Genomic DNA, 14,328 nt, shown 5'->3' on the forward strand with positions numbered 1-14,328 from the left:
AGTCATGGAGGCCCTTAGCATATACAGAATAGAGACTTCCTTCAGAATGAGCGAGGCCATGGCTATGTGTGCTAGGCTGAAGAGTTCACACCATAATCTTTATAACCTCTGATTATGACACATTATCGGAGAAAGCAATGGCACCCCACTCCAGTACTCTTGCCTGGAAAATCCCATGAATGGAGGAGCCTGGTAGGCTGCAGTCCATGGGGGTCGCTAAGAGTCGGACATGGCTAAGCAACTTCACTTTCATTTTTCACTTTCATGCATTGGAGAAGGAAATGGCAACCCACTCTAGTATTCTTGCCTGGAGAATCCCAGGGACGGGAGCCTGGTGGGTCGCCGTCTATGGGGTCACACAGAGTTGGACACGACTGAAGTGACTTAGCAGTTAGCATGACACATTATATGGCAAAAAGAGAACCTTACAGGTTGTAATTAAAGTTATGGGTCTTAAAGTAGAGAGATTATCCTAGGTTCATAGGAAGATTATCTTGGATTATCTGGATGGACACAATCTAATTACATAAATTCTTTAAAAATGGGAAGAAAGCCCTCGACACAAGGGTTTGTCGAAAAGAGAAAAAAACAAAGAGAAAAAAAAAAAAAATGGGAAGAAGCAGGAGAGTCAAAGAGATTCCGTGGAAGAAGATCCAGGGTGGATTCCAAGATGGGGAGGGATTCATTCTGCCATTACTACTTTGAAGATGGAGGAAGAGGACCAGGAGGTAGGGAATGTGGGAGCCTCCAGAAGCAGGCAAGAGCCCTTGGCTGACAGCCAGCAAGAAATGACCACCTCAGTCCTACAACTGCAAGAAACTAAATTCTGCCAACAATTTGAATGAGCAAGGAAACAGATTCTTTCCTAGAGCCTCCAGAAAGGTATACAGTCTGCAGCCACTTTGATTTTAGCCCAGTGAGACCCATGATGGTCTTCTGGCCTCCAAAAATGTGAGATAATAAATTTATTTTTGTTTTAGGTCACAAAATTTGTGGCAAGTTATTATGGCAACAATAGAAAACTAATACAAGGGGGACTTTGTGAAAATATTGTGAGATGAATTGTAAAACTTGTGGTGAGTAAACTGTAGGGGCTTAAAATCTAGAAAAGATTCAGTTAAAGAGTGAGGATTATTAACATGTTTATTTAACAAATGTAACTTGACAACCACATGTCAGATAGAGGGAATACATTGGTGAACAAAATAGTTATAATGATGAAGAGTAACTTCTGCCTGGTACCCGTCAGCTGTAAGGAACATCCATTAACATCAATAACTGATCAGGCGTGGTAATATCCCTTTGCTAAAAATGGACTCTATTGTGTGATTAAAAATACCACTACAGTTCATCTGGTTTCATTCTTCCCAAATTCTTGTTCTACAGACAATCTTTAGGTATTAAGTTAGGGTTTCTAGACACCTTGAGCACAGGAGGATTGGTTCTGGCTCCGGGATTGCACATCATATTGACAGGGGGAGGAGTGAAGCAGGGCACACATGCCCTTTAGTAGTTAAGACTTTGGCCTTTAGTCCTTTTGCACTCCTGTGTATTCATTCTCTGGACCAAGTCACCCTGACGAGCCAGCCCAATGAAGTACTGGACCTATAGCTGTGACAGTCGACCCTGAAGGAACCAAGTGGGGTGTGGCTTTCATAGGCACCTACAGTGATAGTTAACCTGGGGTGCCCTGGGAAGGAATGCTCAGGGCTGCACATGGTCCCTCCCTCACAGGGGCAATCGGGCTGGAAAACAGGCTAGGGGTAGAGGGTGGGTGGGTGGGGGAAAGGGGCCCCGACAGCACTAACTTTTTGATTAATTATATAAGTTGCTTAACTTGGCCCTGCCTCAGTTTCCACACTTTTGAAATGAGGCTGTGACACAGGGTTGCTATGAGGAGTGAAACATTTAAAGCTAAAAGAAAACAAAACAAAACACTTAAAGCTTTTAGCGCAACACCCAGTACATTGTAAATCATCTGTAAATGTTTTATTATTCAATGGCCAGCCATCAGTTTACTAGCTGAGTGACCTCTAGGAAGTGAAACAAAGCGGTATCAAACTTAACTGTCCATATGGAATAAATAACTGTAGGAATATTAGTAGAGTGCTTCACACTGTGTGTGCCTTTAGCATTTTATGGTTGCGATTTGTTGCTGCTGTCAGGGAAGAGACCCTCAGCTGCAGGCTGGGCAGGTAGAAGCAAGGACGTGACTTCAGCCTGAGGCTCTCCGTTCTCATCGGCTGAGCCCAGGACCACTGGGGTTTCCAAGGAAAGGTCAGGCACTAGGTCAGGAGCCCCAGGACTCCCTGTTCCTGTTGACACTGGGCAAATGGTCAAGGCAGTGGGTTCCAAGGTCAAAATCCTGAAAACAGGCCACAGAGGCCCAGAAAAGGAGGTATGTGGGAAGGTGTAGATATGAGATCCATCCACGGCGTTGTAGAAGGAGACTTCACCAGTCTCATAGTCCAGGAAAATCCCCACTTTTTCAGGAGGGCTGGCAACTGTCAGTTTGGTCCGGGGCTCAGTGAGAGCCCGGTAGTCATTCCCACCAGACAGCCCCATAGTCCAGAAGCCATTCTCTGGGGTCATTTTAATCCAGGATTTTCTCTCCACGTCCTCCCTGCATACCCCCACATGCCACTCTCTCCTGTCCCCAACCTCCACCTCCCAGTAATGTCTCCCTGATGTGAAGCTCTTGCAGCCAAGCACACAGTAGTGCCAATCAAATCGCTTGGGGCTGTCTGGCAGATTTCGGCGTTCCTCTGCCCGCTGCAGGCTCCTCTGGTCATCAGACACGAGCAGGATGGGGTTTGCTGTGTTGGGATCCAAAATCACATCCTCTGCAGAAAGTTTGGGGGGCGGGATTGTGGGTGAACCATTGTTCCTAGATCTCAGAGCCTGGGCCCTCAAGCCCTGGGTCTGGTTGAGGAAGCCCAAGTCCAGGGCTGGGTGCCCACAGCCTGCCCTGAATAGGACTCTCCCAGAAACACCAGAGGAAAGCCCTAGGGGGCTTGTGTTCAGTAGGAAAGGGGAAAGTGATGAGCATCAGGGTCTGCTTAATGAACATCTAGAGCTGGCTCCTCCCAGCTACCTTTTTTCTGTTTCTCTTCCTGAAGTGACTCTGCCCACCTATACTTCATAGGCGTAGATGCTTGCTAAGTCGCTTCAGTAGTGTCCAACTCTTTGTGACCCAGTGGACTGTAACCTGCCAGGCTCCCCTGTCCATGGGATTCTCCAGGAAAGAATACTGGAGTGGTTTGCTGTGCCCTCTTGCTGGGGATCTTCCTGACCCAGGGATCAAACCCACATCTCCTGTATTAGCAGGTGGATTCTTTACTACTGGTGCCTCCTGGGAAGCTCATGCTCCATAGGCATATGGGCTTAAATTTCAATCCTTGTGCTACCACTCATGAAGTGAATGTCTTTTCTCTTTTTTCCATTGACCCAAGCTGTATAATATTTTAAGCCTCAACTTTCTTATCTGAAAAATGGGGCTAAAAAAATTACTAATCTTTAGATTAGAAGATAACACACGTTGTGTATTTGGTTCAGGGCCAGGCATGGAAGAAGTCCCTGATGTTTTAATAGCTGCCAGTCCTTTTCTGTGCTAAGGGGCATTATGTTGAGGGCTTCATGTGCTCCCAGACCTACTCTCCATGTTCTTCCACCCTCTTCTGGACCCCGGAAATCTGTCCTCTTTGGACAGTGACCCTGGGCTCCCTTGCCTCTGGTCAGCTGTTGGGTTTGGTCAGTGGGAGGCACTAGCTGAAGATTGGAAGGAGCAAGAAGAGAGGCACGGCATTTATTTCTTCCTCCCCTTCTTCCCTGCCAGCTTCAGGGGGTGACGCTTGACCAAGGGGATGACTCATCTCAGGCTGCCCTCTCCGTGAGCTACAGGTTCCTGTGGGCCAAACACTCTCCTCCCCATCTCTTTAGGTCCAGCATGGTGACAGCACCCAACTGTTGTGAACCCTTGGGGACTGAATAGTCCTTCGTCGGTTTCCCTTTGCTCTCTTTCTTTCCTTTGTAAATAGTTTATTCTTTAAGCCCTCTTCAACCACCCATTTTGAATATACCATCTCTTTTTTCCTGGCTTTTTGACCAAGTACACATTCATTAACTCATTTAGTCTTTACCTCAACTCTCACATGAATAGCAACTACAATCATTGTCTACAAGTGAGGAGACTGAAGCTCAAAGCATCAAATAACTTGAGGACACACAGTAGCAAGAGGTGGCATATGGACCTTGGGAAAGGACATGACCTTTGAGCATTGCTTTCTTTCCTTGCTCACGTTGCATCTGCACTCTCACTGTAATATTAGTTCACCCTGCCTGTCCTTTCCCTCACCTCCACTGTTGATGCCTCTTCCTTCCCATAAAGATCTGTGGAAGCCCAGGAGAGCAATTCTCCCCAGTTCTCTGGGTACTCAGCGGAAGGCTGCTAGAGACTGAGATCTCCAACCAGAACTCTCCCAGTCCCAGGGACTTGCTGTCCCAGAATCTCAAGACGTGGAAAAGAAAAAGGGAATATGGTCCCTTGGGTTTTTGTCCTAGGGGATGTACAGTTATTCACTCACCAGCTTGGAAGAGGGCCTTCTTCCACTCTGAAAGAAGGGAGACACAAAGAGGAATGTTCATTAATTCTGATTTTTCCCTCACCCATTCTCCTCACTGAGCCTTTTCTGTGTCCCTTTCTTCAGTCTCTTCCGTCATCTATAGCTTGGGTAGATCAGGAATAAAACCTCTCAAAAATGGTGGATTTTCTTCACTTTACTGTGTTGGGGCTGCAGGTGACATGGCCAGGCTATACTAGGCTGTGTGTGTGTATGTGTGGGGGCGTGTGTGGGTGTGGGTGTGTATGCCGGCAGAGCAGGGAGTGGTTAAACTGCCCAGACACTATATCTGAAGGTCCCCTCTGAGGCTGTAGAAAAGCAGGGGTGGTCCTCCCCATAAGAAATGAGCCTCTGGGTTAGATCGAGTATTCCTACTGCAAATGCTGATGGGTCACACAGCAGGGAAAAGGTTTAAATGTTTATCTACCTGTGCCAGGAAACTCAGAGAACATCCGGGTCACTCACCTGGATAGGTTTGAGACTTCTCCCCACCTACAATGGAAGAAAGGTAGAGACATCATCTGAACTCTGTCATTTCTGAGTCATTTCCTTTCTCTTACTTTTGCCTCATCTCGCCTTCTTTTTGACCACTCCACCCTTCCTACCTTCTGTCTCTGCCTGTTCAACTCTCACCTCCCCTCTCTTCTTTAGGAAAGGAGATTGAAGTCCCCTTTCCTATTAAAAAAGGAAACACTCTCTATTCTCCCTACCAACTACTTCCCCCTCCCCAGTCACCCATATTTCTTTTCCAGGAAAAAAGGATCCAGAACATTCCTTCCTCCCAGGGCAGAGTTAGGGGCTGAGGAATCCAGCTGGAAAATATTCTGGCAGAGACAGACAGTCTTAGATGCGAATTTAGAGAAAATGTCAGAGCTACTCACGAGCCATGAACTGGACCTTTCTCCACTCTGCAATGGAAGAAAAGCGGTGAGTCATTAAGTGGTAAGTCATAGGAAGATGAGCACGGGTCCCTGGGGAAATCAGAACTTACTGAGCTCATACTGGAGCATCTCTGGAAAAGAAGCAGAAAAAAAAAAGTACTGTTATGGGGGTGGAAGGAGGAGGACCTCTAGAAAATAAATCTTAAGGATGACCAAGTGCTGGGTTGAGTGTGAGGGGTGGGGATGGGGTGAGATGATCCAGCTCCCTCCTGCAAAGCATGGGCCTTAGACTCCCTCTCCAGGTCAGATACCTTTTATTCTTTGTTCTTGCTCCTTTTCTGCCCAAGCTCTTTCTTTTTCCTTTATTGCTTTTCCTTTCTCCATGAATAGAGCCTCTTTTTCCTTCCTCTGTAGCCACAGCAAGTAACCAGCTCCAGCGAGAAGCAGCAGACAGACCGTCAGGGTCCCTGCAAAGGCAGCGATCCAGCTCTGGGCCCTCCTGAAGAACGGATCTGCAATGGGATCCAGTCTTAGCCTCTCAACCTCACGAGAGGGTTCACGGAGTTCATCTCCTGACGTCAAAATCTTTCTCTCCCTAAGTTCTCAGAGACCTTTAGGTAAGACTTCAGCAAGCCCTGCAAAGGTTTTATGGATACAGTACTAACATAATACCAGAACTTGTCCTGAAATGTCTTTCTCACATGTAAATATGTTACTTAAGCATCATAATCAAGTTTTTTTCTACTTAAAATTTACAATATGTTACATTCACATGATTCCAGTATCAAGTAAAAGCACATAAAACATCATCTGAGTCTCCTGTCCATTCACACAAGTTTTAATACACATTTCTCTAGTGTGTGAGGTTGGACACTCTTTCATGTGTTATTCCTTTTCTGTGAACTAAATATTCATATCTTTTGCTCTTGTTTCTACTGGTTTGTACTATATTTTAATGAGATTAGCATTTCCCCTAAATTATGAGTTGTACATGAACCCACCCACCCCCAACTTTGTCATTTGTCTTTGCTTAAGGATCCGATCTTCGCCACTTTTCTCCAGTTCCCATTGCCTGTCACCGTTCCTGGCACATAGGAAATTCTCAGTAAATCCTTGTGACATAAACAGGAGAAAAAAAAAAAAAAAAACTAGTTCTATAAAAGGCTCTGGAACTCAGCTCAATGACTCACTTTCACTGTATACCACAGAGAACCACACATCCCCCTTTCTTTTCTTTTTAAAAATTTATTAAAATTTTTTTTATTTGTTTTTATACCTTTCTCTTCTTTAATATGGCTATACTAGATTTCAGTTGGTTAATGTTTAAGTTGTCATTTTGTCTAATTTTCTATAGATTAAATTTTACATATGTCTCTTCTAAGGAATTTTTTTAAACTGAAGTATAATTGACTTCCTTATATTAGTCCCAGGTGTTCACATCCTTCTTCTTTCAACAGCCATGGCTCCTCACAGTATACCCGCAACTAAGCAGGGTACTCACCTGCGATGGAAATCTGGGCTGTCTTTTCCTGATTGAGGAGGGGATTTCTGATGATACAGGACACCCCTTCCCCAGAGCCGCTTTTCACGATTAGAGATGATGTGACTGCATACAGGCCTGCTCCATCCGCAGCCGGAGGTGCTGTCATAGCTGGCATGTTCTGGCCCTTGGCATCTCTCCACCGAATCTGGGGCTGGGGATACCAGCTGGCGGACTCACACCCCAGGTGGATCCCTCCATCCTCATGGCCCTTCACTTGAATGTGAAGATCAGAGCCCAGTGCTGTGGAAAGGATGAATGAGCCTCAATTCTTGGGACCATCCTGTATCAGTGAGGGTCTCAACAGGAATTGGATGGCACACTCAGATAATTAAACTAGAGTTTTCTAAAAAGCAGTTTGCCAAAGGGTGGTCATAGTGAGGAGAAAACTACATGGAATAGAGCAGTACTCCAGGGACAGGAACAATGGAGTGCTACCACCCACCCCTAAACCCAAAGGGGAGTGAAGAGGGAGCTGTTTTGAAGACCTAAAGTGGGAGAGTCATGTAGAGAGAGCTTTCATAAGAGGACCTGTGATCTTCTGGAAGGGCATGTAGCCAGCTAGAGGTGGCCCTGCAGTAAGTAAGCCAGGGGCATAAATACCCTGACCCCTCTCTCTCCCTCCTTCTACCTTCTGCTATGGCTCCCCATGGACCAAACCCAGCCAGAAGCTACACGGCAAGAGAAAGAGATACGCAATCCTTAACATGGAATATGAGTCTAGTCTTGGTGTTCTGTGGAACATAAGCAATTTCATAGAATATCAGCATCAGAGGGCCCTTTGTCACTATGACAGGTGAAGACAAAAGACCAACAACAATCATGTTTGAAGATAGAGAAAAATACGAGCACAGTCCCAAACATAACCTTGACCAAACATGCCCCTGTCCTGGCTGAGTGATGCCACTCCTTTACCAGTCCCAGACTAGCCTCACTCTAGTCTTCCTCCTGGATGAGATTTATGAAGTTATCCACCCACAGAAATATACCTCCTCCTCTGGATGGGACAGCATCCCATCCAGAGCAAAGCCCACCTCCATAAACCTTGCCCTAAATCCCCTAACAGAAGCCCAAAGTCTATAACAAGTCTCCTCTGTTACCCTCTTCCCGAGACCCCCATGCTCCCCCAGGGCATACACTGCTCCTCCTGCAGCAAGGATTGAGGTCAACTGGTCCAACTGCAAGTGTGCTCAGAGTGGGTGTGGTGTGGGGAACAATGACAGCCCAGATGCTGCCTTTCCAGGTCAGCCTCCCAGGGCTCACGGCGGTGAGTACCTGGATGGGCCCCCAGAAGCCACCTGGAATGCAACTAAACCCAGACAACCATGCACCATCTCCAAGGAGATGTTTTCTTATCCTTCCCATCCTGACCTTCCAATTCCCAGCTTAGACCCTGGCAGTCGGCAGGAGGGAGCTCTTTACTTGACACGATAGCATACAGGAGGGGGTCTTCCTGGGGAAAGATCTGCTTCTTTCCTGAGGGTCTCGGACAAACAAAGTCAGAAGACAGAGGAGACAGTTCCCAATGATCAGCCAAGAACTCTGAGAGGTGGATTTGGAGCAAAAACTCTGCATCTGCTCCTTGCTCCCAAGAGGAACACACTCAGAACAGAACTTGGAGGCTCACCTGCAACCTTCAGCTCCAATAAGGCTTTCTCGTAGAAGTTGCCGTCTTGGAAATAGCACAGGTAGTTTCCACTGTCAGAGGCTCTAACGTTGCGTATGCGGAGAACAGCTTTCCCTGCAGTGATGCCATCTCTTAAAATCTCAGTTCTCCCTCGGTATTCTGCCGTCTGTCTGTCTTCCACTTCCTTGCCATGTGCATACATGAAAACCACTTGCCTGAGGCTGGATCGCACCCACCTCAGTTCCATGGTCTCCGCGCTCATCTTTGGAGACAGGTGACAGGGTAGCTCGGCGTCTTCACCCACCATGACCAGGATGGGCCCAGGGGGTCCAATCACAGCAAACTGAGCTGGTCAGAAAAGGCGGGGCAGGGAATTCCATGAGGCCGTGATGGGAAGGGGGTGTCTCAGGATTAGAAAAGCCTAGAGAGGAATAGGATCCTGACAGAAGGACATTTGTCTTCATGGCATGTGAGCCTTCAGTTTGCAACAGACTTCAAGGAATGAGGGGATCAAAGGTTCTGACTGGGTGCCAACAGGTAATTATCTGCTTCCAATACAAAAAAGCAACATTGTTTCCTACCTGAGCAAGGAGTGAGCAGCTGGTCAGAGATGAGGTAGATAAGGAGGTGGAATGGAAGGAAATCTAGGGACCAAGCCATTTTCATCAGAGCTGCAAACAGAGAGATGCCAGAAAGAGTCAGGCAGAAATACCACCTGGAAGAAGATGGAGAATTCTGTGTGGGAACCTCCACCTCCCCAGGGCCGACTCAAGGAGAAACACAGGATAAGTAGTGTGAGGACCGATGATCCTCCTCTGCCAAAATGTCTGCTTGGGAGTCTCTTCACCTTTAGTTCCCACATGGAAAATCTCCTGTAAAAATATGTATGTTAAGTGTGCAGACAGTAACCCTAACCCATCAAGAAATCCTTGGCTCTACTGAGTATGTTCAGAATCTCTACACTTGTCCACACTTCCCCAGCTATATGAGGTCCAAGTCTCTACTATCACACCCTGATTAATATTAGACTCTCCTCTGTGGGTCCTCCGATTCTGCTTGTGTTCCCTATAGTCTCAATACAACATCCAGAACATTCCTTGAGTCACATCCTGTCACTACTCTGCTCTGCACCTTCCGCGGGCTCCCATTTCATTCTGAGTAGATGCTGAAGTCCTTCCAATGGCTGGCAGGGCCCTCCTGGAGCTGCATGCTTCACTTCATCTCCAGGCACACTGTCCTTACTACCGCTCCTTGGACAGAACATGACAGAAGACCTCGACCTCGACTCTTCCCTCTGCCCGGAACCCTCTTCCCCATATATCCACAAGCTCACTCTCTTGCCTCTTTCAAGTCTTTCCTTTAAAGTCAGTTCCTCTATGAGACCCTCTCTGATCACAGAATTGTGGCAAACTGTTCCCATCCCCCTCAACTTCTCTCTTTTTCCCGTTGCATTTTCACCAGTGAACATATCGTCCACCTCCACCTGCTAGAATGTAAGTTCCACGAAGCAATGATGTTGGTCTATTTTGTTTCCTGATGTGTAAGACACTTGTAAGAACGGTGGTGGTTCACATGGAACCCTCAGTGAATATTTGTTGAATTAGTGAATGGATGAGGGCTTACGTATTAAACCATCAATACTCACTAGCATTTCAGTTCAGTTTAGATGATCAGAATAGTTGGGTGTCATCCAACTAATGAGAGGAGGGGAGGTGGAGAGTTTATGGAGATAAGCATTTTTCTGCATAATGATAATGCTCTTTTGGCCTGGCTTAGAGAGCAGAGCCTGGCCTCCTGTGCTTCCACTGGGGACTTAGTTGTATTAAAGCATTTATTCTTATTTTTCAATAAAGTGGTTTCAAAGAGCAAGCCTATCCTGGACATGCAAGTGTTGCAACTTGGTAAACCTTTAGTGAATTCTTTTTACAACTGTTCTGGGAATTCCCTGGTGGTCCAATGGTTAGGACTCTGCATTTTCACTGGCAGTTTTGATCCCTGGTTGAGGAACTAACCTCATGTGTGACCAAGAAAAAAAAAGTTCTTCGGGGGGAAACATCTGTTCTTTAGTGGGAGAAACATCTCTGGAAAGGAAATGGTTTTCCTTCTGTTTTCCCTTTCCTCCCTTGTTTATCAATGCTCCTTGGCAGATGGCCTGCCTCTGGGCTCACCAGCAATGGATAATTTCCCTATCTTGGTCTTTGCACTGCTAGGGAAGTGCCTTTTAGGGGTGGAGATGTAATTTTTGGCACTTGCATGGAAGGGCAAATATGTCAACTTCCAAACACACAGCAGACCAGTGCAGCTCATGCCTCTATGAAGTGCTGGGGTTCTCCCAGCTCAGAGGCAGGGCCCCTGCAACTCCCCAGTTCCAGCACAGTGTTTCCAAATGTATCTTGGTCCATAAAAGCACCTCCACCTTATGTGATAAGAGAAGTGTGGGGCCCTTGCCAGCTAGCCAGGCTTGATTATAGCTGGAGTTCTAACTTGGCTTCCACTCCAACCACACCAGAGCTGTCGTCCTCCCTAGATAGTGGAGAGCCTGGGAGTTGACTATTCCAAGACAAGACTAAGAACTCCAGATGGAGCCCTTTCCCTCCTCCCATCATGTGTTCTTTCCTTTCCTGAAAATGTCAGATGGAATGGTGTGCTGATGAATGACTCAGGGTGTGCCCATCTGTCTCCTTTAGGCCCAACCCATGGCCATCACAAAGTTCACATCACTCTCCCATCAGACTTTGGTCAAGATCCTGGCAGATTCCCTGGGTCAATCAGAGGCTGAACCTACCACTTCTTTTTTTTTTTTTTTAAGTTTTGGCCAAGCTTCCCGGCTTGCAGGATCTGGACCACTGCCACTGAAAGTGCCTAATCCTAACCACTGGACCTCCAGGGAAGTCCCATGAACCTACTACTTCTTAACCCCAAGGCGAGTGAATTGGAGAGTTAAAGAATAAGGCCAGGTCTCACCCAGGCATTTTCATTCCTTCAACAAATGTTTATCGAGCACTCACTGTGTGCCAGACCCACTATGTGTTAGATGTTGGAAATGAAAAGGGTGTGGGAGGTAGGTCATGGCGCTATGATTCACCAGCTCTGTGATTTAAAAAAACCTGTTTGAACTTCAGTTACTCATGACACATGATGAAACAGAAAGTTTAGAATGTACACAATTGACTTAGCAACTTCACTTCCGGATATCTGGTCTAGCAAAACACTTGCATGGGTGCAGAGAGAATTGTGTGTAAGGTTGACACTGAAACATTATTTTTAAAAGTAAAAAAAAAAGGGTAAACAAGCTAACCAGCCACTCTAACCACTAACAGAAGACTGGTTAGTTAAATAAAGGCTGATCTGTATGAGGGAACTCAGTGTGGCAGTTAAGAGTAATTTATAGTCACTAACCCAGAAAATCAAGATATATTAAATAAAAAGCACACTGCAGAGAAAATTAATGATTATATTAAAACAGAAAACCTAAGTTATGAATTTGTATGTACCTGTTTATACCTTGGACTTCTCTGGTGGCTCAGATGATAAAAAATCTGCCTGTAATGGAGGAGACTGGGTTCGATTCCTGGGTTGGTAAGATCCCTTGGAGAAGGGCACGGCGCCCCACTCCAGTATTCTTACCTGGAGAATCTTCATGGATGGAGGAGCCTGGCATGCTACTGTCCAAATCACCTTAAAAGAGTTCATGCTAAACTGAAAATTGAAGATTGAATGAGACACACTTTTGTGCTTTGCCTCCTACCTTTGAAAATTATTTGGATGTTTTCAGTTTTAAAAGTTTTCATGTTTTACTCAGCAATTAAAATTTTTTTACAAATAATTATTCTGACTGCAACATATTAGTGGTTCAGAAAATACCAACTCCTGTAAATCAACTATATGTCAATAAATACATAAAATTTCTTCACACCAATTCGCCCGAAACACACCAGTATAAGCCTGCATTCATAGTACTTGCTACTCTTTTTTTTTTTTTTTCCTGCTACTCTTAAACCTGTGCCAAGAACTGTCTTTGAAAACAAGGCTGGCAGAGGGAGGTGAGTGGGTTGAGGAGGAGCTGGGAGAAGAAATATGTCCAGCTGGGAGTTCTTGGGAGCCTGCATGAAACTCGGACATACCCTCAGACAAAAGATTGCCTTTCACCATATCTTATGCTCTTCAAAACTGCTCCCTAAGATGCTAGAGAGAGGACATTATTATTATTATTATCATTATTATATAGGTAACAATTTCAATGCTGTCTTCAGAGTGAGGAATATATTTTCACTAATTTTGGGGGGATATTATTATTTTTTTTGTTTCTGATTATAGGCAACATCAAAACAGAGAAAAATATGAAGGAATAAAATTTAAATAATCTGTGATAGTAATCATATACTTTGCTTCATGGGACTATAAGGATTTCCGGAAGTATTTTGACCATAGATATATACTAAATGCCTGGAAATTGTCAAAATCATCATTTGACCCAGAAATTCCACTTGTAGAAACTATTCGTAAAGAAAAAAAAGTCAAGTATTAAAACAAACATTCACATTTAAAGCTGTTCATCATAAATAAGATTCAATAGGAAAATGTAGATGCAATTTACAGCTCCAAATTAAATCCAGCTTTGTTACAATTAGAAATAAAAACTCTTTATTAAAAACATGATTCCAAAAGCCCTTTCATGATTGGACAATGTGCTTGTATCCATTTTCCAACTGTTGCATATGTTGGTTCAGATTTTTTAAATTGCAAATAATTCTGTAATGAACATGTTTACATGCAAATCTTTAAGGCATATCTTTTTTCAGAATCTCTTAGAACACATTCCCAGAGATGACTAGGAGAGATAAGAGTCCTTTGCTCCTTTCTGATCACAGTAATCTCCTAAGAACATGCAGTCAGCAGGCTTTTTTCATTCACATTGTGACTCTCCCACAAATGCTCAAATTCAGGTCTTTAGCCTTTGCATTGTCCTGCTGTTTCCACCGCCTCATCCCCTGATTACAGCTCACTCGAGCCTTAATCACTTTCTTTGGGCAAGGCCCACTCTCAGCTCTTCAGCCTCCTTCTTTCCAGGGCTCATAGCCCTGGATTTTACCTATTTTCCCCACACTCACCTCTTGGCAATCCCATCTGAAAATTACAGCCCACAGAGTAAAGATAATTGATAGTTCCTCATTATAAATAAGAGTCTCTTTTCTCTGGAAGAAAGGAAAAAGAGAGATGCATGCTCACTCGGACAAAGAGTAACAGAGTCTGTCTGTGAAAGAATTAGTTTCTGATTGGCTCAGAGGGGTGTTTCTCATCAGTTGCTGGGCAGAAACCAGTGAGGAAGTTTGAAAACTGAAACTATTGGATTGTGGGGGGAAAAAAAAAACCCAGCCTAATTCTCACTTTGTATCACTCTGTGTTTCCCTAATTGAATCATTTATGCATATGTACGTTTGTATAAATCAGTATCTATTATATACACCTGCTTTATGTCTTACATATGATAATAGATTTACTTTTTCTCATAAAAGATTTACTGAGTAGAGAAAAAAAAAAGGTTTGAACGTGTGAAGAGATGAAGACATACATTAATTAAAACATTTCTGTGGCTTTTGGCTAATGTCTGTTTGCATGTACAGGGCACATGGAGGCGAATATATTTTACAACAGAGCCAA

At 44.8% G+C, this 14,328-nt stretch overlaps 1 protein-coding gene across 1 annotated transcript; it reads right to left on the reverse strand.

Moving 5' to 3' along the window:
- Window positions 1-1,125: 1,125 nt before the first annotated feature.
- On the reverse strand, window positions 1,126-13,916 carry BTN3A3 (butyrophilin subfamily 3 member A3). The gene is given in 12 exon segments (XM_061147391.1): window positions 1,126-2,171; window positions 2,173-2,843; window positions 4,584-4,610; window positions 5,085-5,111; window positions 5,501-5,527; window positions 5,611-5,631; window positions 5,812-6,012; window positions 7,002-7,283; window positions 8,668-9,015; window positions 9,249-9,338; window positions 12,295-12,366; window positions 13,779-13,916. Coding segments are annotated over 11 exon segments (1,788 nt in total). The 5' UTR covers window positions 12,329-12,366; window positions 13,779-13,916; the 3' UTR covers window positions 1,126-2,111.
- Between the last annotated feature and the right edge of the window lie 412 nt (window positions 13,917-14,328).

This window comes from Dama dama, chromosome 7, assembly GCF_033118175.1.
Source record: "Dama dama isolate Ldn47 chromosome 7, ASM3311817v1, whole genome shotgun sequence".
Taxonomy (NCBI): Eukaryota; Metazoa; Chordata; class Mammalia; order Artiodactyla; family Cervidae; genus Dama; species Dama dama.